The sequence below is a fragment of the Haliotis cracherodii genome, unplaced genomic scaffold (assembly GCF_022045235.1).
Source record: "Haliotis cracherodii isolate W230 unplaced genomic scaffold, xgHalCrac1.p SCAF_4, whole genome shotgun sequence".
NCBI lineage: Eukaryota > Metazoa > Mollusca > Gastropoda > Lepetellida > Haliotidae > Haliotis > Haliotis cracherodii.
The window spans coordinates 34,185,947-34,211,567 of NW_027266297.1; the positions used below are offsets into that span (position 1 = coordinate 34,185,947).

At 39.3% G+C, this 25,621-nt stretch overlaps 1 protein-coding gene across 1 annotated transcript in view; it reads right to left on the reverse strand.

The window, feature by feature from the left end:
- Window positions 1–23,208, reverse strand: part of LOC139479264 (histone acetyltransferase KAT6B-like) — a 31,598-nt gene extending 8,390 nt beyond the window's left edge. Inside the window, exons 1-2 of the mRNA XM_071262130.1 lie at window positions 22,491–23,208; window positions 2,287–2,455 (exon numbers count right to left, since the gene is read on the reverse strand). Coding sequence (XP_071118231.1) covers window positions 2,287–2,455; window positions 22,491–23,090 — 769 coding nt within the window. The 5' untranslated portion in view covers window positions 23,091–23,208. The remainder of the gene's footprint in view (window positions 1–2,286; window positions 2,456–22,490) is intronic.
- Between the last annotated feature and the right edge of the window lie 2,413 nt (window positions 23,209–25,621).

A 25,621-nucleotide genomic window follows, 5' to 3' on the forward strand; every position in this document is an offset into this window, starting at 1 on the left:
GACCTTTCACTTTCACTTTCACTAATCCTCAGCACAATCTAATAGTCTCAGGTTCGTGGACTATTGGCCAAGTACACTAGCGTAAATTTCAAAGGCTGCTTCATCAACTATGCTCGTGGAGGGAATCAAACTTGAGCCTTTTGTAGACCAACAAGACATTCACTACTGGGCCTCAGAGAACGGTTTCATTTGAACAGTCACCAACAGCCTTACACCTCTTCCAATGTGAGTGAATGAGTGAATATGGTCTTACGCCGCTTTTAGCAATATTCCAGCAATATCACAGCGGGGGACACCAGAAATGGGCTTCACACATTGTACCCATGTCAGGAATTGAACCCGGGTCTTCGGCGTGATGAGCAAACGCTTTAACCACTAGGCTACCCGACCGCCCCTTCTTCCAATGTGGATCACAGCTACGTTACATAGTGACTGTCAAATCTTGGGACAAGATTTACATACATCCACACCATCGATCTGGTCACACATTCATTAGTACAACTCAACAGCTATATAGGCCAACCAATTCTCATAATGAAACACTAGGAATCCGACTTTTGCTCTTCAAATATCTGGAACATTGCTAATTTATCTTCAAACTGCAGTAGAAGTGTCTTGGTTATCAGAATGGGCTTCCTACACATGACCTCATTGTCTCAGATATTAGAATGGGGTCCCTAGATCTGACCTCATTGTCTCGGGTATCAGAATGGGGTTCCTACACATGACCTCATTGTCTCAGATATTAGAATGGGGTCCCTAGATCTAACCTCATTGTCTCAGGTATCGTAATGGGAATCCTACACATGACCTCATTGTCTCAGGTATCGTAATGGGAATCCTACACATGACCTCATTGTCTCAGGTATCGTAATGGGATTCTTATACATGACCTCATTGTCTCAGGTATCGTAATGGGATTCTTACACATGACCTCAATGTCTCAGGTATCGTAATGGGATTCTTACACATGACCTCATTGTCTCAGGTATCGTAATGGGATTCTTACACATGACATCATTGTCTCAGGTATCGTAATGGGATTCTTACACATGACCTCATTGTCTCTGGTATCAAAATGGGGTTCCTGAATCCTACACATGACCTCATTGTCTCAGGTATCATAATGGGTTTCCTACACATGACCTCTTTGTCTCAGGTACTAGAATGTGGTTCTTACACATGACCTCATTGTCTCAGATATCGTAATGGGATTCTTACACATGCATGACCTCATTGTCTCAGGTATCATAATGGGGTTCCTGAATCCTACACATGACCTCATTGTCTCAAGTATCAGAATGGAGTTCCTACACATGACCTCACTGTCTCAGGTATCAGAATGGGATTCCTTCTAATGACCTCATTGTCTCAGGTATCAGATGATTCCTACACATGACCTCATTGTCTTAGGTATCAGAATGGGATTCCTACACATGACCTTATTGTCTCAGGTATCGTAATGGGATTCCTTCTAATGACCTCATTGTCTCAGGTATTAGAATGGGGTCCCTAGATCTGACCTCATTGTCTCGGGTATCAGAATGGGGTTCCTACACATGACCTCATTGTCTCAGGTATTAGAATGGGGTCCCTAGATTTGACCTTATTGTCTCAGGTATCAGAATGGGGTCCCTAGATCTGACCTCATTGTCTCAGGTATCAGAATGGGAATCCTACACATGACCTCATTGTCTCAGGTATCGTAATGGGGTTCCTACACATGACCTCATTGTCTCAGATATCCTAATGGGAATCCTACACATGATCTCATTGTCTCAGGTATCGTAATGGGATTCCTACACATGACCTCGTTGTTTCAGGTATCGTAATGGGAATCCTACACATGACCTCATTGTCTCAGGTATCAGAATGGGAATCCTACACATGACCTTATTGTCTCAGGTATCAGAATGGGAATCCTACACATGACCTCATTGTCTCAGGTATCGTAATGGGGTTCCTACACATGACCTCATTGTCTCAGGTATCGTAATGGGAATCCTACACATGACCTCATTGTCTCAGGTATCAGAATGGGAATCCTACACATGACCTCATTACAAGAATGGTTTCCTCGACATTTGATGTGGATGCACCACCATGTTTGACAGAACGATGTTACCAAGGATATGCTAGAACAAAGGGGAGGTAATTTGAATAGTGTCATCTTGTCGGCCCATTATGACAAACTCAATAAGCATACTTTATTGCAGGATTGAGTACTGTCGGTGTCTTTAATCTTTTAACCAAGTATCCTAGATAACTACCCAAACACAACCTCACCTTTTGCATTGCAGTCCTTGCATATGAGTAGTTTCTCTGGTCGGCCCCTCCGGTTGGTGGCGGCAGTCAGCTGACAGAAGTCACATCGGTTCTCCAGCACCGGCGGGGAGGCGTTGACCGACTCCACCACTTCCTCCTCAGACCCATAACTCTTCCGCACCTTCGGAGGCTGAAAAAGGACAGATTCATCATTCTTTGTTTGGAAATTGATAAAAGCACCAAAACCTTTCCACATTCATAAAAAAATCTATCACAAGTACAATTGTACAATTCGGACTATATCATGAGCATGTGTTAATGACTCTACCAAATAGTGATGATACCTGGTGTTCACAAACAGGTGAGCATTTTCTGCCCTGCCAGTGGCACCCATCACAAACACATGCAAAGGCAAGTCATATCCCATAACAAATGAGCTATAAAGATCTGTATCTCACATGATCTGATTATCGGTCAACCAGTTATGAAATGAAGCATGTCATATGAAGTTGTAACATGGAAGAGTAAGTGTGTGAAATCACATCATAATGACATCATATATATGATTTTTGTTTGTTTGTTGTTTAACGCCGCACTCAGCAATATTTCAGCCAAATGACGGAGGTCTGTAAACAATCGAGTCTGGACCAGATGGTCCAAGGAATTACATTACGAGCATCACTCTACACAATTGGTTGGTTGGTTTGTTGTTTTACACCCCACTCAGCAATATTCCAGCTATATGACGGCGGTCTGTAAACAATCAAGTCATCTTTTACGGCAAGCATGGGTTGCTGAGGACCTATTCTACCCTGGATCTTCACGGGTCTTCATGACTATGTAAGGTAAATGTGAGTGTGTGTATGAATGTGTGAGTGCGGATGTTGGTCAAAGTACTATTCAATGTGTAGGCTACTTTGGTATGAGGAAGTGAAATTAGGATAGTAATTCGAAGAAGGTTTTTTAAGTAGGCCAAAAACACCATTTAGCTAAATGTTGCTAAATAACATTAGCAACCTCTGACAAATGAGTAGACTAACATTTAGTCTCTGAAATCTTATATTACACAATATCCTTCTTGACTCTAAAAATAAAAAAATTCCCTATGCTGATTTCAGAATAGTGGAATAGAGCTAGCTTGAGCTGGCTAGACTTGCTTTTGTATGCATTTCTAGATTATTATTTTTTCATAAAATAAATATATTCCACGGTCATGGTGCAGGACTAACAAATGAGCTGTAGGCTCTGTATCTCACATGACCTTATTGGAACCTACCATCCTGTATGGGTGGCGAGGTGACAACAATGATAGGTGTCAATGTATTCATGTTCTGAGAAAATTGAAAATAAGGCACTTCAATTCACTTAGGATGATTTAGAATATTATCCAGTGGAAGGAGATAAGATCACTGGTATTTGTTCAGTGGATCAGGATGTTTGCTAAACCTTGGAACCATATACACCAAATCAAACATTTGTAGTGTACAATTGTTGCTTATATTGTGAGTGTTGGTGAAGGCTACTCAGTATACATTTTCCCGAGGCAAGGGAGTTTACTGACTATGAAAGTCCAGTTTCCACCCTTGCCGAACTAGGCTTGAATTCCTGGGCTCGATCGCAAAGCCACCAATGGTTATTACGAGTTATGTCCCTTTTAAGCCTCTCCTTTAGACCAATCAGATTCCACCTCTCGTATCACTTGCATTTGTTTCAAACAAAATGGCGGCGCCCAGTCAAGACGATCTGATCGATAATCAAGATCGATATTGTGATAACGGTGCACAATTTTGGTTGGACCATGCATAGACTTGTTAGTCCAGCCAAAATGTAACTCCATAATTCCTGCCTTGGAAACTGGACTTTCAAAGTCAGTTAACTCCTTGCCTCGGGAAGATGCTGAGTATACAAAATGCAGCACAATACAACATGTGACATGTTTCCTAATGTTTTATTGGATGCTTTTTGTTGTCTAATGCTGTGCTGCACTCAGCAATGTTCCATCTACCATTATTCCTTCATAACATGTCCAGGTGTACATTTCTTTTAGACACTTTTTACCCCGTGTGTTAAATCGTAAAGATAATAACGGGTAGAATTCCACACATAAAACCTAATCCAGGCCCAGCAATTACTCAAGGCCCAGCGTTTAATCGGGAAAATATGGTATATGACAGTGGCATTTAAGTAATAGAGTCTGAATTGGATACCCAGTGATTCATCGATGCCTTAATAACAAATTATTATCTGACGGATACATGGTGATATGTAATGGAAATGTGTAGCAAAGAAAGTGTTGTGATACATACATCCTAACTCCAGTATCCCAGGGGGCACGGGTGGCCCAGTCGTCTAAGGCGCCGCGATTCGCTGTGCAGAGTTGCGTCCCTTGGACACGCCAGAAACCTATGATTGTGGGTTCGAATCCTGGTTCGCCCCAATTATGTTTCTAGGTTTGTCAGCACCATACCCGTGCTCGTGGTTTTCACCGAAGTGGTAAACGTCTTAGACCTGCATCACTTCAGGCTTTCCTCCCACATTAAGCTGACACGCCGTGATATAACTGGAATACTGTTAAAAGCGGCGTTAAAACCCAACTCACTCACTCACTCACTCCAGTATCCCAATAAGTCTGTCTTACAGTCCCTGAACCATATTATTTGCCCTTACTGTAATCCTATAGCCCTAGATAAAGCAAGTCTTAGATTTTCCACAGGTTTCCCACTCCCTAAACCCTATTACCGTATTCCACGTAAGGCACTCTCAAAATTAGAAATAGGGGGCTCTTATTAGAATATTATTAAAAGATTATGCTGACAGCCTGAATTGTTTATATACGACAGATATATTTTTCCAGAATTTAATTGCCCATAATTAAGGGTGCATATAACACATGAGTGCGTATTATACACGTATAAATAAGTCTTGTGTACATTGATCAATCGGAAGGGGTGCCAATTGGGATTGTTCACAAGCAAATATATTACCAAATATCGCCATGGGCGCTTATTACGACGAATATGGTACTTTCTCTTCTCCCCAGCCCTTACTGTAATACTCTATCCCAAAATGAAGCAAGTCTAGATTTCACTGCACCTTGTCTCTGTGGCTTCTTTTCAGTTCAAATTTAGTTCCTTGTTTTCATTAAAATTATATATTTTCACAGACTAAGTGACACCCTATTTTAGTTGGGTTATTAGCCTTAGTCTATCAATATAAGTTAGACCTAAAAAGTAATATGAACATCACAGATTTTCCAACAAGATATATTTTCAACAAGTATTTGTCATAAAGTGACGAAATGTCCCCCTCCTGTATATACACCATAGTACCAAATATGAAGACAATCCAGAGATTAGTTCTTGAGATATTGCGGCAACATCGTTTTCCAACTCCAAAAGCAGATTTGCCTGCTGTGACCTTGAAATGGGGTCAAGGTCACCAAAACCAACTGGTGTCTGCGGAGTCTGTATATACACCCTAGTTCCAAATATGAAGACAATCCAGCAATTAGTTCTTGAGATATTGCGGCAACATCGTTTTCCAACTTCAAAAGCAGATTTGCCTGCTGTGACCTTGAAAATGGGGTCAAGGTCACCAAAACCGACTGGTGTCTGCGGAGTCTGTATATACACCATAGTTCCAAATATGAAGACAATCCAGTGTTTAGTTCTTGAGATATTGCGGCAACAAACAGGTGGGACGTACGGACGGACGTACAGACGGACGGACAGTCGTGAATACTATATCCCCCGCTCCACGCTTTCGCACGGCGGGGGAAAAAAAATGGAATAAAATAAACTAAGTTTATCATTATTTTTTGGTAACAGTTCAAAACTTTGAAAATATGGGACGCTTTCTAGGCTTTAAAGATTGACACTTAAACTAAAGGCTTTTCAAGAGGGAACTTAAAATTCAAGGCTTTTTCAAGCCTGTATGAACACTCTTGTTAAATGCCAGTCAGGAATCTTCCGGACATATTGTGATGGCCTGTAAAAAGACTAGTCCATGAAAAAAGGTGGACAACAGAATGGGCAATGATACATGTTTTGGTGGTGAGATGACAACACTGTAGCCATCCAGTCCTTGTTATTCAGATCTTATGATTTTGTTTGTTTGTTGTTAAACGCCACACTCAACAATATTCTAGCTGTATGACGGTGGTCTGAAAATAATTGAGTCTGGACCAGACAATCCACACAATTGGGATACAATGACAACAACCAAGTTACCGACCCTGACTACCGATGTATATAGTTGCCACATACAACTAGCATAGGTTGCTGGTGACCCATATTCTTACCTAAAATTCCTTACAGATTCAGCCTTTATGTAGTACTGCTCCAGAATACCCACAGGGGCCGAAAGAATAAACTGTGTTTGCAGGCATGTTGAAAAAGAATTCTTTTGTCCCTTCTGCTGCCAAATACATGATGTATACTGACTGACTGAGTTGGGTTTAACGCCGCTTTTAACATTATTCCAGTTATATCACGGCGTGTCAGCTTAATGTGGGAGGAAAGCCCGAAGTGATGCAGGTCTAAGACGTTTACCACTTCGGTGAAACCCACGAGCACGGGTATGGTGCTGACAAACCTAGAAACATAATTGGGGCGAACCAGGATTCGAACCCACAATCATAGGTTTCTGGCGTGCCCAAGGGACGCAACTCTGCACAGCGAATCGCGGCGCCTTAGACGACTGGGCCACCCATGTCCCCCTTGATGTATACAGTGAATCCCAGCAGACTTTGTGTTCTCCGAGCTATTTCTTACCTAACTGGGTGGGTTTTTTTGTGATAATAAAAGGGAATATAACTGAAAATAATATCAAACATCACAATCAAAGATAGTGAGTGAATAGGGACGGTCAGGTAGCCTAGTGGTTAAAGCGTTCGCTCGTCACACCGAAGACCCGGGTTCGATTCCCAACATGGTTACAATGTGTGAAGCCCATTTCTGGTGTCCCCCGCCATGATATTGCTGGAATATTGCTAAAAGTGGCATAAAACCATACACATACACACACTAGTGGGGTAGACTAGGTCTTCAGCAACCCATACTTGCCGTAAAAGGCGACAAACGGGATACAAGCAAAATGTCTTCAAATTAAAATAAACATGGATCATATTTACCTGCTAAGATACATGTCAATGAACTTGAAACTAGTGACAAAAGTCAAATAACATTTCACTTCAATACAAGTTTCCAAGCACTCCATATTGTCAACATAGTGTCAGGAGAGATTCTATTATGTATCAACACTGAGCTTACCATGTGGCCATCAAAACACTTCCTGAATGTTAAACATTGCAGTGAGCTTCAAAAACTGGTTCAAGGAAAGTCCTGTTAAACTTTCTGACCACATTACCAAGTATTATATCCTTACAGCAGTTTCTTCCCTTAGAATAAGTCATCAGGCGATGACTGTTGTTGAACACTATCAGCCTACTGGTGATAATCTGGAATAACAAACTCCAGTTATTATCAAATACTATACATATTTTCTCTATGTTCAAACACACCTAAGCCATGTAAATTTAACAGTGCTACCGTCCTGCTCAAACCTTTAGCCAAACAAGAATTATCCCCTTTAAAGCCCTTATCTCTTCGACAAAATGTTAAATTTCTTGTGTGGTCTCTCTCATAACAGTGTCAGTCTCACACTGTCGTTAAAATCAGCTACAGGAAAATCCTAACATCACACAAGTTTTCATTAGTAATTATTTTTTTTATTTGCTCAATCAAAAGATTTCATAATACAAAGTCTCCCCAAATATTTCTTTTGCATTAAACAAACTTGACCTTAATCTCTCAAGTCAAAGGTCAGTCAGTCAGTAAACCTGCTAGCCAAACACAGTAAACTACAGTGATAATGAACTCAAAGGGACCACTAATTTTAGTTCATTATAACGTTATAAGCATATATACAGCAAAAGGACGGGATCAGGACACATTTCTTTATATCCATCAGTTCGTTATAAACATAGTTTACAGTACATGCTTCCCTGTTTATTTGATAATGCTGTATTATGAACACACCATCAGGGTCTTAACTCCGAATAGATTCTGCAAATACCTCATTACAAATTGATACAATTGTTTGTTAAAATGTCTTGTATTTTCATTACTTTCAGACCACACTTCCTAAACAAACTGCATAAAAGTACCAGCTCTTCATGCATAAGCTTAAAATAGTTTATACATGCAATATCATGATTGACAGAAACGGCCACCCCACTACCCACTCTCTCTCTCAATACTATCCCTCACAACAATATCAACAGAGGTCAACCTTCCCCTCCAAGACACTAATGTATCTTTTTTTAATTCAATTTATTTTACTACTGAATCTCTGCTAAACTCTGTACTGAATCTCCACTAAACATTGTACTGTATCTCCACCAAATTCTGTACTGAATCTCCGCTAAACTTTGTACTAAAACTCCACTAAATTTTGCACTGAATCTCCAACAAACTCTGTACTGAATCTCAACTAAACATTGTACTGAATCTCCTCTAAACATTGTACTGTATCTCCACTAAACATGGCACTAAATCTTCACTAAACTTTGTACTGAGTCTCAACTAAACTTTGCACTGAATCTCCACAAAACATTGTACCGAATCTCCACTAAACATTGTACTGAATCTCCACAAAACATTGTACTGAATCTCCACTAAACATTGCACTGAATCTCCACAAAACATTGTACTGAATCTCCACAAAACATTGTACTGAATCTCCACTAAACATTGTACTGAATCTCCACTAAACTTTGCACTGAATCTCCACTAAACTCTATACTGAATCTCCACAAAACATTGTACTGAATCTCCACAAAACATTGTACTAAATCTCCACTAAACATTGCACTAAATCTCCATTAAACTTGGCACTGAATCTCCACTAAACTTGAATTCGATAAGCAAGCGTCCCCATTCCTAAAACATATCCCAAAAGCACCCATTTGATCTTCAGGCTATGTTAACAGCCTAATTACATGAATACTAGTCCGAGAGCTTACCCTCTTCTTGTGGCACAGAGCATCACAGGGCTTCTGGACTCGCATGTTCACCCAGCTCAACAACACACAACATTAAGCTGTACACTACATGCTCTACTTCCTCAATCACAACTGTAGAAGAAATGTTGTGTTGGTCGATCAAGTAAGCAGGAAGGCATTTTACCCCACAACTATGAACATCCTGCTTAAATACATTTTTAAGGATGGGCAATAAACGGTCTAAAAGAAGCAACAACGAGTGAGGCAAAGAAATTTGAAATTTGAAGTTTTTATTGAATAAATCAAATCCAATGTATTTTCATTTTTTCAACTAAACCTCTTCAGTGTATTCACACTTTTTAGTAAATAATACTAAATATAGAAATAAATTCCAAAAATGACATATTTGTCATATTCTTGTGTATTTTAGTTCAAAGTCATATTTCAAGAGTTATTCTTGGCAATGAACCTGGATTTAATCCTGGCATCCCACTTTGCCCCTGGCTCGTGACACACTGACCACAACCGTTTTCCTCACATCGATGAGGTCTGATGCAGTCTGGTGTACATGGTGTAGGTAATAGTGGCACTAACGTGTTGAACAACCCTTCTCTTGTTTCACTTGGAGAATTCAACTGACCAGAGGGCGATGGGGTAGACTAGTGGTTAAAGTATGCGCTTGTCTCGCCGAAGACCCAGGTTCGATTCCACACATGGGTACAATGTGTGGGGCCCATTTCTGGTGAACCCCACTGTTATATTGCTGGAATATTGACAAAAGCGGTGTAAAACAATACTCACTTACATGACCAGAGACAAAATGTCAGACAATCAGAAAATGTTTCACTGTGCCCCACCATGGGTCACATTGGAATGTCGTTTGTTTACATAGTAGTGTAGAGCGGTCGGGTAGCCTAGTGGTTAAAGCATTCGCTCGTCACGCCGATTCCCGACATGGATACAATGTGTGAAGCCCATTTCTGGTGCCCCGCTGTGATAATGCTGGAATATTGCTAAAAGCGGCGTAAAACCACACTCACTCATTCATATAGTAGTGAATTGTATGGAAGTTCATGTTAACTATACAAAAAAGAGTCCTATATATCTTTAAGAAGAGATAGGCACTGGATATGATCTTAACTCGGTATTGAAAGGCAACCCACATAAATCTAAAGAAACTAACACAAACATTCTTCAATCTGTGCATGATTTTATCTTGTTTTCAGACAGATTTAAACTACAATAATTTGATTTCTTACTATTTCTTTCAAACACACAGACTATACCATTGTATTCCTGGTCTCTATGGCATGTAGCAAGCTATAACCATGTTATCTGGTGAGTCATTCAAACATGCCCACAAAGCTTGCTTGCTGATCCGGACATGAAAATTCTCATGGAATTATAAATATGTTTAAACCGCCTGTGGTGGTTTTACGTCATGAGAACATCTGACTGAATGTGAAATTAATACACACAAAAGGCCTTTCCTCCAGAAAAAAATAATTCATGTCACCAATTTTCGAATCTAGTCGAAGCTTGCAAAGTTTCATTCATGTAGCTTAAGTAGTTTCTGGCAAAACATGTCCCCACTGCACATACTATGCACAAAGTAAAATAACATGGATCGAGGGCCATAACTGTGTATGCACAAATACTTCTTTTAGAAATACAAAAACATCAAAAGGCACCAATTCAGATGGATTTGATACATATGCAAAATTTACTTATGTGTTTTGCATTGGAAACGAAACGTGATGGACGGACGGACAGCACCCAGTCCTATATCCCCTCCCACTTCATGAGGGGGTAATAAGGTTGTCTCCGGTCACAAGACACCTGTCTTGAGAAACACTATACATCCTGCACGTCACAGAGAATAGCTATAAAATATTTTCCACTAAACCACCTAAAGTTTCAAGCCAAAAGAAACCACAATACAGAGCAACCTAATTGCTTTTTTTTATATTTGGATTGACCAAACGTGCCTTCTGGTTGGCATTAAACCTGTAAACCATACCTTCATCCAAGTGTGGCCTTACATACCGGGTTATGGAAATTCCATACCCAAACCATCCCTCGTGGTATTTTAGAATGTTGGACAAGTAGATTTCTGCAGTTTATTTTTTGATGGTTTAAAATCTGAAATTATCTTAAAACCAAAATTGACATAAATACACAATGGCAGTCTGAAATTAAATGTTTAGTAAGGTTCCTTGTAAAAGGATATATCTAGGATTCCAATAAAGAGACCTTGGCAAGCAAATTGGATTTTTTTTTGTTAAGATCACATTTTCTTCGAGTTCTTTTAACTTTGTATATTAACATTACATTCAATTACATACAATCAGGGAGTCTATATATAGAGGGAGTGGTCACTCAGTGATTTCCGTTCAATCTCATGCACAATTTCTGCGCTTGTGCAGTAGCATCAGAAGATTTAAATCTGTGGTGACAAATTTACGCTCTCAGGGGATTGTGTATGCTAACTCAGGAAAAGTGATACAAAGTGTCTATTTCACTACAGAAAAGGCAAGTTATATTTTCTGTTTTGTGACATATATAGTAAGTAGTTGTCATGAAACTGCTTTCTCTATATTTGCAGTGATTTGTCATCAAATTCATCCATCTCATAGATGTGTTGCTTACAATGTGACCAATCGTACAAATGGCTTTTTGTTCAAGAAAAAAACACTTTATAACACTTCCCTAAATTCCATATTTCAGAAGCATAAACTCATATTGTTAAGAGAACATTTTGTGCAACTTTGGTATCCAAAAGATTGCATAGTTTTTTATGAAAGTAGGACATTTCCCAACATGAAAATTTTCCCCACATTGAACATAAAAATGATATAATTTATATCACAGTTATACATTTACAATCTGACAAACCATAATGATATAACCATTAAAATTCATTCACTTGTCAAGTTCGTTTAAATATCACAAGCCATAATCTGTGACTGTTTCTTCCATACTATTATACCAGCAGATAGCTAAGAGAGGATCTTCAAGATGATGAAAGAATTAAAAACATTGTGTTAAGAATTCAGTACCAATTTCCTCTGATTAAAACTGTTACCTCTGGCACCAATACTCAGCATGCTCACTGGGCATATGTCAACATCACAGTCCCTAATGAGATCCTGTCTGCATGGTTACGCCCAGTGATTAAGATCACAAATCCTATCTACAGTCAGACAACATGGCACTCAATAGTCATTCCCAATATCCTCTTATATTTAGTGGCAAATGTTAGGAGAGCACCTTCTGCACAGATATCCAGAGTCCCACAAAACATCCTCTTATTCATTCTTACAAAAATATAAAAAAAATGTAGGGTGTGCGGAATTGTCTGGACCATTTTTTTACATAGCACTGTGGCTACATCAGCCCATAGCATTACATCTTCCCAAGGCAAGGGAGTTAACGGACTATAAAAGTCCAGTTTGCAACCTTGCGAATTAGGCTGCAATTATGGAGTTATATTTTGGCTGGACTAACAAGTCTATGCATAGTCCAATCAAAATAGACATCCGGTTTGAAAAGTGAGGTGCAGATTTCGGATGATTGCAGGTTTTGCAAAGCATGTGTACTTACAACTCGGCGTCAACAGGTATTTTTCACATCTTTTCACGTTTTTCATCAAGCCTAACATGATTGGATGCACTTTGCAAAATAGGACCTCATATAACAAAAATGATTTTGATTCTCAATCAGATCGTCCTTCCTGAGCACCGCCATTTTGTTTGAAACAAATGCAAGTGATACGAGAGGCGGAATCTGATTGGTCAGTAGGGGGCATATAAAAGGGACATAACTCATAATAGCCACTGGTGGTGCTACGATCAAGCCAAGAAATTCCTGCCTAGTTTGGCAAGGGTGGAAATTGGACTTTTACAGTCAGTTAACTCCCTTGCCTCAGGAAGATGATAGCTAAACTTTATTCAGATATTTTTATTAATTCTCATAGTTCATATTGATTTTTTTCTCTTGGTTCATATTGATATCCGTCTTGAAATGTCTTCTGTTTTCGATGTAGCTAGAATCCACAGAGGCATCAGGAGCAGGAAAACATAGAGCGATAAAGGGACACGACACTATCGGATTCAATTTCTGCTGTTTTCTCTGGTTCCCGGCGCTATCCCGACTGTGTTTTCATGTATTTTCAAGCAGCCACAGAACCAGTGAACAGAGATATTCCCATTTCTCACTATCTCGCACTGAATTGCCATTGAGTGCACTGGAGCGTGACCACTGGTCAGCAAGGAACACACTAATTACCGGCTCCACGACAGATTGTAGATGTGGTGCTAATTTGTGCCCACTCCCTCTTTGTATAGTCTTCCTGATAAGACTAAGCAGTAAAGCATCAAAAGTGACTCATCCTCTTTATTGGTCCTGACACTAGTGAAATACAAGTCAGCCCGACCAAGCCCTCACATGATATGAATTTGGAATGTCTTAATTCCAATTTGGGAATTTTTACTGACATTTGCTGCACACTTGGTAGAGGTATAAATGTTGAAAACAATGTGCAAACTGTATACATCTGTGTAGCACATCAGTGTTTACGTTTATAACTCCATAAACTCCATAAAAGTCAATTCTTACACAAAAAAATGTCAACAACAATAATTTCAGACTGCTCATTTAATCTATAAAACTGCAGACAACAATCATGCAGTGCAATAATGAAAAAAAAAAACGCCCATTCTACTATCAGCCAATCAGGAAACAGCACATTGTTTGTGGGCGTGGCCTAATTATATTTCGGTTAAAAGAAACACAAACACAAACAAAATTGCTTGGTTAGCCAATCAAATGCCCTGGAATCGCCTGCACTTTATTTATGATGCTATACGAACACAAAAGAAGAACTGTAGATGAGGATTCAGTCAAGTCAAAAGATTGGTTGGTTGGTTTGTTGTTTAACGCCGCACTCTTGATCTACTAGACACACGCTGAGAGATGCACACCATCAGCAGATACACGTATTGAGAGAATGCATCCTCTGTGTAAACATTGTGCAGCGTTTGGCAAACCTCGGCTGCTACTGTACACCAATGTAAATGTTTGTTTGTTGTTTAACGCCGCACTCAGCAATATTCCAGCTATATGATGGCGGTCTGTAAATAATCAAGTCCAGACTAGACAATCCAGTGATTGATATCATAAGCATTGATCCACGCATTTTGGATCAATGACATGCATCAAACAAGTCAGCGAGCCTGACCACCCGATCCCCTTAGTCACTTTTTACGACAAGCATAGTCGCCTTTTACAGCAAGGATTGGTTGCTGAAGACCTATTCTCCACCGGATCTTTACTGGTCTCAAGTCAAAAGAAGCCTCACAAACACTTACATAATGAATACTAGTTTCTTACTCTGGGAATCCGATGACTTCCTTCAATAAAATGAATTTTAATTATCACAAACTTTGTTATGAAATATTCAAATATCCTGATACAAAATTGTATTGTGTGTGTGCATTATTTGACAACACCCAGCAATATTCAAGCTGTATGACATGTCAAAGAAAGGTTGCAGCAGACAATTCAACATTATTTTAAACAATGTTCCATGCCATTAACTGGGTCACCAAGTCTGACCAGCAGATCCATTAAGTCATCTGGGGGTCGAATTTAACCCACATTCCACACGGGTTCTCCCTTGATATTGCTTGATTGTATGATGTCTAAAGTAAAACTTTATTAAGTTATAACTTAGAACATATAGAGCAATTGAAGTGTTTTATTTCAGGTGTTTTTTGATTTACTATGAATTATATCTTGCAGAAGTCTCATGATCTTTCCTGTGTGACCTTGGAAAGGTCATACTTATCCAATCATGAGTGAGAGAGTGAATTGTGTTTTACGCCACTTTGAACAGTATTCAAGTTATATCACGTCACATCAGCTTGAAAGCCCCAAGTGATGCAGGTCTCAAACGTTTACCACTTTGGTGAAATCCATGATTAAGTTATGGTGCTGACAAACCTAGTAACATATTGGGGAGAACCGGGATTCAAACCCATGATCATAGGTTTCTGGCATGCCCAAGGGACTCAACTCTGCACAGCATAATGCAGCACCTCAGTCAACTGGTCCATCATTGCCCCGATCATAACAAGTAAAACAATGTCCACTGTGCACATACTCGTGTGACATACAGAATTAATACCTCACCATCTGCCTCTTTAGTGTGTGGTAATAATATTACCACACATGTAACTATTGATCAAAGTATGAATGCTCCCAGCTGTCCTTGACCCAATGACAATACATCAATGACAATAGGAAATATATCTCTGCCGCACTATGTTATCGATAATAGTGATCGATACAATAACATGAACAAAACACTGTTAATCATGTTCATAAAATACTGTTTTCCCATTCATTCTTATCCCAGACACATCTTATGTGAAGAGTGAGTGAGTGAGTGAGTGAGTATGGTTTTACGCCGCTTTTAGCAATATTCCAAAAATATCACGGCGGGGGACACCAGAAATGGGCTTCACACATTGTACCCATGTCAGGAATTGAACCCGGGTCTTTGGCATGACGAGCGAACGCTTTAACCACTAGGCTACCCGACCGCCCCTTATGTGAAGAGACACATGATAGTCTATGAGTATCCAGTCAAACTTCATTACTTCCTTCATGCTGTAAAAAAGGAACCTCCCTTGCTTCTCAAGAAATATGATATACCTCAGACTTGGCGGATGTTTTAAGCACATATATAGAACAATGCAAGGAAATCAACATTGTATTTGGCCCGTGAAGATCCGGGTTAGAATAGGTCTTCAGCAACCCATGTTTGCCGTCATAAGAGGCGACTAACGGTATTGGGTGGTCAGACTGACTTGGTTGATGCATGTCATCGATCCCAATTGCGTGGATCGATGCTCATGATGTCAATCACTGTATTGTCTAGTCCAGACTCGATTATTCACAGACCGCCGTCATATAGCTGGAACATTGCTGAGTGTGGCGTTAATCAACAAATAAACAAACAAACAACATTGTATTTGTTTGTTTGTTGATTAACGCCACACTCAGCAATATTCCAGCCGACGGTGGTCTGTAAATAATCAAGTCTGGACTAGACATGAATAATACAATGAGAATTGTTGTACACAACTGAGATACGATGACATCCAACACCCTGAAATGACACAAACAACATTGTATTTGTTTGTTAGTTGATTAACGCCACACTCAGCAATATTCCAGCTGACGGGTCATCCATCTCCCTGAATTGACACTAGTCCTCTTCTATGACTATAATGTGGTTGTCATTATATGTTATAACTTCAGGCCAGTGAATGTTTCAAATAAACTTGCACCCTGGGTACAGGCTCTTATCAATACTATTGCAATAGTCACTCCTGGAGGTGGGTATTGGCAGGAACTCCCTATTGCAACAGCCTTCCTGGTTAATTTTCTTTGGCTCCTATGGTGGGCATGGGTGGCCCTGTCGTCTAAGGCGCCGCAATTCGCTGTGCAGAGTTGCATCCCTTGGGCACACCAGAAACCTATGATTGTGGGTTCGAATCGCGGTTCGCTCCAATTAAGTTTCTAGGTTTGTCAGCACCATACCCGTGCTTGTGGGTTTCATCGAAGTGGTAAACGTCTGAGACCTGCATAACTTCGGGCTTTCCCCCCTTATTAAGCTGACACGCCATGATATAACTGTAATAATGTAAAAAGCGGCGTTACACCCAACTCACTCACACTCTTTGGCTCCTAAGAAAAAAAAACTTCGGAGCCACCTGGTCTTTTCAGTCGCCAGATTTATCTTATACATAATGTCATGTGTTTTTCTTTTATACACCTGTAAAGAATAACTCATTCATTAATATCATTAATGCTTATCATATCTTTATAGAGTGACAGTTTGAACTTTGTGAAAGGCAACTCATCTTTGGATAATGTGTATACAGTGTTTATTTTGATATAAAGATCAGACTTTTTTTTCCGAATCTTTTCTCATCTGAGTGTCAAAAGCTCTCAGCAGAGATTTTTTAGACTCCTTTGGGAGGAATGTTACATCTCTACAGTGTCTGTGCCTGACGCTTTGTGAATGTTTGACAATAGTTTCTGGTTAGTCTTTCAGCCAACCTTCATGAAATGCATGCTGCACTGGCCTAGTCCACCCGTTTGGTCGTTTTTCATTATCTTTGTTATCCCTGCACTCATTAGCGCCAGCAGACGAAGCTTTGGCAGTTACAGACAATTTAGCACTGATACTCCTGCTAGATACAATAGATTTGTCAGTTGAAACATTGCTAGTTGATTCTAAACATGCCGGTTTCGATCCTGTTAGTCGCCTATTTGTCATAAGAGCTGTATTGCGACACATATTGCAATATGTATTGGGGCACAAAAAATCTTTTATTGATATATATTTGTACTGTATAAATGACTCAACTTGTCAATCCAGGAATCCAGTCCAAAATGCCTCAAAATAGTAGATATAATTTATATTATTATGTATCAATTCTTCAGTGACTGCATCGGAAAATATTGATACACAAGGGTTGTATCACGATAAGTCTATTACTGACAGCCGTATTGCACTATACAGGTATACCGGTTACATCCCACATCCCTAGTCGTACCTATATTGTAATAGTATCCAATGTTATTTAAATCTGAATTTTTACTCCAATAGGACTCCTCCCTGCCTAAGGAAGTGACAAACCTTTACTTGGCTATCACACCACTGGAGGATGCCTCATCATGGGAACCCAGAGCGAAAGTTGACTGACCAATCTAAATGATAGATGCGTGGGTTCTTGAGCCAATCAGATGACAGCTTTTCTAAATTTTCAGCTTCATTTTTTTAACACACTGCTCAGGAAATTTATACTTCAACAAAAGGAAACCAACAAGACACACAAACATATTCCATCAAATCCTTTTCCTCTTGGTGTACATGCAATGGAAATATCCAAATAAGTATGTTTTTGTGCAGCCTTAATTATTTCCATTCAGAACTACCTATTTAAATTCATTTTTGCAACAGAAGTCAGATATGCTGGTCTTAATGCTTTCCTCTCTTGTACTGAGAATTTAGAAACCGTGTCACAAATTGGCTGATAGAAAAGTTCACCTGCCGTGACCTCCTAGGGATAGTTTGTTAGATCCGCACGCAGAGGGGTATCGTACTTAAGTGAAAAGATCTGATTCTAATGAGATTGCAATGGTATCACGAAAGTGTTTTAACTATCACAACACCTCTGAAATAGTAAAATTGCCCTCAATAATCACCACTAATTACTACCAGTAATAAAAAGGACTTATTTTCACTCAACTTTCCAGATATACGTTGGATGTCACCAGTTAAGGTATATCTGCCAATGACAACATAAAGACAATATGATAAGAGATACATCATATTACATCCATCATCAAGTTGCCATTAAATAATTAACATAGAACTTACCTCATGCTGTAGGCTAATATCAATATGATTTTTTTGGCAAACTGCCTTTTAAATATATAAAAGAAAGGAGGCAGAGAGTCTTAGATTCAGACCTGCCAAAGTACTGTAGATTTGCTTGGCAGTTTCGGTTGTTTTCGTCACAGTGTCTGTACAAGAAAATTCATTCAGCTCAAAGGAAGACACTATATTGTTTGTCATTTCAGTTTTCCAAAGCAGTGTCTGAAATAGCTGCCATTGCTATCCTGTAGCTGGTAACATCAGGATAGGTGAATATTTATTCCTACCTGTGAATATTTATTTCTACCTGCCAGTCTTGGAGAAAACATCATCACTTATTATTGAATTCCATGTATTTTGACAGTCAGTGCAGATTTACTGTAAAGTATACATTGCTTTACAGCAAATCGCAACTGAATTTCACTTCGTGTTAGCCTGTTTGTCAGATTCCATGTTTCTGAACATTTAAAGTTGCATCTGTCATAAGCAGTGTCGTGAATGTAAAAGTTACTGCAAAACATTCTGGGGCATAGTGAGTGAGTGAGTGAGTATTGTTTTACATCGCTTTTAGCAATATTCCAGCAATATCACGGCACGGGACACCAGAAATGGGCTTATCACATTGTACCCATGTCGGTCGGGAATGGAACCCGGGTCTTCAGCGTGACAGGTGAACGCTTTAACCACTAGGCTACCCGACCGCCCTCTGGAGCATAGAGATTAGTGATGTCATTTGAATGTGACATCACTGTAAAAAATGACATCACAATGATCTGCAAAGCATTGTGATGCAAATTTATTGCAGCTAGCCGTATCTCCAGTTTTGGATAATAAATTTCTATTCAGTATACCCATTGTTAAGTCTATTCTATTTTTCAGGATTATAAATAATAAACGAGTAACAACTTTGATGCATCACTTGGTGTATGGTTCAAGCGTATCCGTGGGACAGCCATATAACTACACCAGCTACATTCATGTATAATTGATGTTTCTGTTTAATTCTAAAGCCATAGGAGGTGATTTGGATTGTAAGGCATCAAGAGCCAATAAAATATTCTCTTCCAAAAAAAGTAATAAATATTGAATTTTTAAACAACATTCAAATAGAACACAATATGAATATCTGTGTCTGCCTACACATAATTATCTTTCTCCAACAGATCACAAATAATGGACGATATTGTTTGTTTATTTGTTGATTAACGCCACATTCAGCAATATTCCAGGTATATGACGGAGATCTGTCAATAATCGAGTCTGGACCAGACAATCCAGTGATTTTCATCATGAGCATCGTTCTATGCAATTGCGGTACGATGACATCAACCATGTCAGCGAGCCTGACCACCTGATCCCGTTAGTCGCCTATTACGACAAGCATAGTCACCTTTTACGGCAAGCATGGCATGGGTTGCTGAAGACCTATTCTAGCCCGGATCTTCAGAGGTGGATGATATATTTTTCATGAATTACTGGTGCCTCATACAGGTTGCCTGCTTGCCGCAATAGTGTTTACAATCCAGAAATACTCATGTTTGTAAAGAGCTTCAGATTTATTTGAATAATACTGGACCTTTCAGAAAAGCAGGGTCATCTTCCTGAGGTAAGGGAGTTAACTGACTTAAAGTTTCCACCCTTGCCAAACTAACCTGGAATTGTGTAGTTATATTTTGGCTGGAGAAACGCGTAACGATATCGACATCCGGTTCAGTGCAGATTTTGGTCGATTGCAGGAATTGCAAAGCATGTGTACTGCCAACTCGGCGCCAACATTTATTTTCCAAATCTTTTAATGTTTTTAATTAAGGAACTCAAGTGATTTATTGCACTTCGCAAAGGAATTTTTTTTTTATCACAATATAGCTTTTGATTGTCAATCAAATCGTCTTGACTAGGTGCCGCCATTTTGTTTGAGGCAAATGCAAGTGACATGAGAGGAGGAATCTCATTGGTCAATAGGAGGGACATAGAAGAGACATGGTCATAATAGCCACTGGTCAGCCAAGACATCCCAACGTGGAAACTGGACTTTTACAGTTAGTTAACTGCATCGCCTTGGAAAGAAGTTTTTAAGATTGCAATAACATAGGCCTTTGTGAAATCTGTAGTAATGTATGTATGTAAAATAATACACTTGAATAAAAACATATATATCATGTTCTGTATATGGCCTGAAGATGCTCTTTAGAACTGAAAGTGTTTGCCTATAAACAGATTTAATTTAGCTCAAAGTTTGTTTTTATCATATATATTAAAATATAGGAAATATTTTATAAATACTCTATTTTATATGCAAAGTCCTTTCTCCTTTCTGGAGTTCATCAGCGTATCACTGTTATGATGTAGCATCATCATAATGATAATAATATAAAAAGTCTTTTGACATCACTGTTACTTTTTTGCTATTTATTATGTATGTGTGTGTGATTTAATTATCTCCAATTTATCTTCTCCATTAACCCTATCCCCTTTCTGACCCTATTCCCCCCACCCCTACAAACCCCCCACCCCTACAAACCCCCCTTCCTATCAACACCCTTTCCTTTCAGGAAATACTTTTTCCGATGACCTTTTTCCAGTGATCCTTAATAATGGAAGTGGCCACAGCCTTTAGTTCCAGTGATCCTTAATAATGGAAGTACCAAAGAAATAATCTGTATAAAAGATTAAAATAACAGGTAATTCTGTTGGAAACAGAACAGTTCATTCAAATGAGTTATTGATTTTCAGGAACTGAATATCGCTTGGTGTTGTGCGCTGTGGTCCCAACGTGAACGAAAAAGCGAAATGAGGACATGTTTGTATATATATCCGGGCGTGGTCGCCATACCGGCACTTGCTTGTTTCATTCAGTTCGTAATGCTACGAAATTACCCTGATTATCTTTCCCTGGCTGTAAACGACTTACACCATCATACTATTTTCCGGCGACCAACTTACGTTTTAAGCCTGAAATGTATTAGAAACTCGGAAATAGAACAAATTCTTGTGCCGGCGAAAATAACCCACGTTCATGCGCGACTGTCCGGAGGTAACTAGCATCGACGAAAAATTTCCCGATAAGAATCGGGTTATGTATTTTAGCTCAGCGTTATTTCAATTGACAGCCGCGACCTACAACTGTACGTGAGGGTATTCACGCTTGCACCGTGTACTCGCTGTCATTCAGAAGTAAACAGTTATCGATTATTGTTTCAGCGGAGAAAAGGAAAACGATCGACCCATTTAACGTTAATCAGCTACGCACACGTGTAAAAAGGCTGGGCCCTTCCTGTGGCAGTATATATATATCGGTTTGTTATCAAAGATGTGTTTCCTTTCAGAGAACACGGATGAATAACAACTGTTCTACGTTGAAATATACGATATGTCGTTGAAATGATAAGTTAAAACACAACACCGGAGCGCCGGCGCTGAAATTCCATCAGTGAATGAGTGAGTGTCCCGTATCCCAGTCATCGAAATGCGTTTCGCGGTCTGTCCGTCACAAAAAAAAAAAAAATTGTTTTGACTAAAGTTAATATTAACATGTAAAATATCAATATTAATTCAGCTGAAAAACGCGTTTACATTATTACAGAATAGTATGACCATATCAATATCTGCAATGCACTAAAACCTAAAATCATTAAAGGCGCGCAACATCATTTAAAGAAATAATAGAAAATTAAACTTAACCCGTCCAATGAAAAGGAAGTAAATATCATAAAGTAGAATAAAAGAAATTATCATGATAACACCTTAAAAATTGTAGGTAGAACCGACCTTTTTAAAGCCAAGGTTCTTGTTTTTCGGGGGCCGTCCTCTTCTTGACGGAGTGCCGGCGATTTGTTTAACATCCAAAGTTTTAGGCCTCGTCACTTTATGCCCAGATGACGGTAAAGAAAAATTCCCATTCTGTAATTTTTCAATCCTTCCTGCATCAATTTCCCTCTGAAGCACAATATTAATTGGACTTTTCAGTGGCACTTCGTCGTCAAAATTCGATTGCAGCCAGTTTTTAATGTCACGTATACTTATCCCGAACCGTTCCGTTTCCTGATTCTGAGTGGGTTGGCTATGACTGAGTTCGGTGATCGCATCGTGAAGTCTTTTGCTAGCTGTGCTGGAATTCAAAACAACCCCTCCTAAATGACTCTTCTTCCATTTGGCCCCATTTCTATAGCTCGTGTTGCCTTTATAGTCTACTTTTATCACTATTTCTGAGTCAACCAGCTTTTCTAGTTGCGCTTCCGTCTCTCGCGAACTCAGCCCGTGTTTTCGTTCTACCATGTGGCAAATGCGCTCGAGGTCCGGCCGAGCTTTTCTCTTCCGCAGCTGATCAATCGTCTCTAGAATCCAGTCCCGGTATTTCGGGTTAGCCATACTTGTTTCTTCTACCGTAACACCACCCTTGTCATGCCTTACGAGCCGGGTAAACGTCAAAATCCTGCATTGAAGAAAGTTAGGGCCTACCGAGAAATGCGACCTAGGACATCGCTTTCGTCCAGTGCGCATGTGCAGCTGCGCTCAAAGTTGCATTATGGGATAGGTCAGACGCTTTGTCAGAGAAATGCGTCAATGCACAACGCGACTGTCCGCACGTCTTTTATGTTCAATATAGCGGTGAAAATGCTACTGCAGGCGCATATTGCTAGGATATATCCTATATTAACATGTGGTATTCTGCATATATCGCTACAGAGTCAGTCGTCGTGTTATATACGTGTATATTATCACGAAACACGTCTGCCACTTCACCCCACTATACGGCTCAGACACCATATATACGTTTTGTAGGTTAAATTGATAAATACTTTACTATTGATTCGAACTTTCGATTGAAACAAATCATACATTATGTACCTTGTGACAAAAAGAGGGTTACAAATACAGATCTAGAACAGATACATAGTGTGGAGTTGTAATTTGTGAAGCTGTCTCTGCGTCGGTTGTATAGCTTACCTATGCTCATGCAGTAATCTACAACGGCAGGAGTTACTCGTAATAAACATGACATACATAATTTCCCTGACGTGACAGATGGTTAATCGGTTAAAATACCACGAACAGCTACATAACCTATACATGTTTATAAAAATGGTTTATTCATTTTCATTGGGACCTCCCCACTTGAAATAGACAAATATGTCTGCTGTTACTTGTAAATAATAAAACAAAACAAAAGAGCTATATATAGGTATACGCCTAAATGAATATTTCACCTAGTACAAAATAATGTTGCGTATTGGTTTTAATCCTACACTTGTGCGTATGCCAAACAACACTCAAGGCGCTCTCCTACCGTAAAGCTCCTATTTATTTTTCTTCAATAATATTGTTTTGTGTGTTAAGTCTTACCAGAGATTAACCAATTTGACCATTCAATCTCTCATCGCATATTTAAAAGTAATCATTTGATCCATGATAAAATAAGAATGTTTAAAGGGGAGTAGCTATAATTATTATCATCTGCGCGGCCAAATGCGATCCTTGCAAATGGTGAGAATGCATGCAATATGAATAATATATATTGGTGGTATACTCCCCAGGGAGATATATGGATAATATATATTGTTTGTTTACTCCCCAGGGAGATATATGGATATTATATATTGGTTTTATACTCCCCAGGGAGATATGTGGATAAAAAATATTGTCTGTATACTCCCCAGGGAGATATATGGATAATATGCATTGGTTGTATACTCCCCAGGGAGATATATGGGTAATATATATTGGCTGTATACTCCCCAGGGAGATGTGAATTAAAATCGAGTTCACACTGATCCATTGCCCGGGGTAATAATTATCAAATTACGAATATCATATTGTATATTATAGCTAAAATGGATATACTTATCATTAAAACGCCCGCATGTTATCAAAAATGTGCGGGCCACTGTAACTTGATAATGCCCGCATATTTCTTGACGACGGGCCATTATCACGCCCGTTGTTAGGTGACGTCATAAGATAGGGATAGGTGACGTCACGTTCAATAATGACGTCATCTGGTTTGTTCTATGACGTTTCCATATTTGTAAAAGAGGGTCAGTAAGTGATTGCAGTGAATGTTTGAATACCGATATTGTTGTTTCTTTTTATTTGATAACAAATTCCATCCATTTTAGCTATACTAACGGCAACGCTATTCTTCAGCCCTCGGTCTTTTCACGGACCCACAAGTCCGTGGTCTTTTCAACTGCCCTCCTTCGTCGGCAGTTAATGGAAGACCTCGGGCTTCTGAAAAGGATAATGTCCTGAAAAATAGCGTTACCCTCATAATATTATAAGGGTAACGCTATTTTTCAGGGCATTATCATTTGCAGAAGCCCGAGGTCTTCCATTAACTGCCGACGAAGGAGGGCAGTTGAAAAGACCGAGGGCTTCTGCAAATGATAATGCCCAGAAATATAGCGTTACCGTTATTATAGCTAAAATGGATGGAATTTTTTATCAAATAAAAAGATCGTCATATTATAAGGGTAACGCTATTTTTCAGGGCATTATCATTTGCAGAAGCCCGAGGTCTTCCATTAACTGCCGACGAAGGAGGGCAGTTGAAAAGACCGAGGGCTTCTGCAAATGATAATGCCCAGAAATATAGCGTTACCGTTATTATAGCTAAAATGGATGGAATTTTTTATCAAATAAAAATATCGTGTTTGAAACATTTACTGCAATCAACACGAATGTCACTTACCCACTTTTACTATATGGAAACGTCATAGAACTAATTAGATGACGTCACTATTGAACGTGACGTCACCGATCCTATCCTTTGACGTCACCTAACAACGGGCGTGATAATGGCCCGTCGTCAAGTAATATGAGGGCATTATCAAGTTACAGTGGCCCGCTCATTTCTGATAACATGCGGGCGGTTTAATGATAATTCTATCCATTTTAGCTAT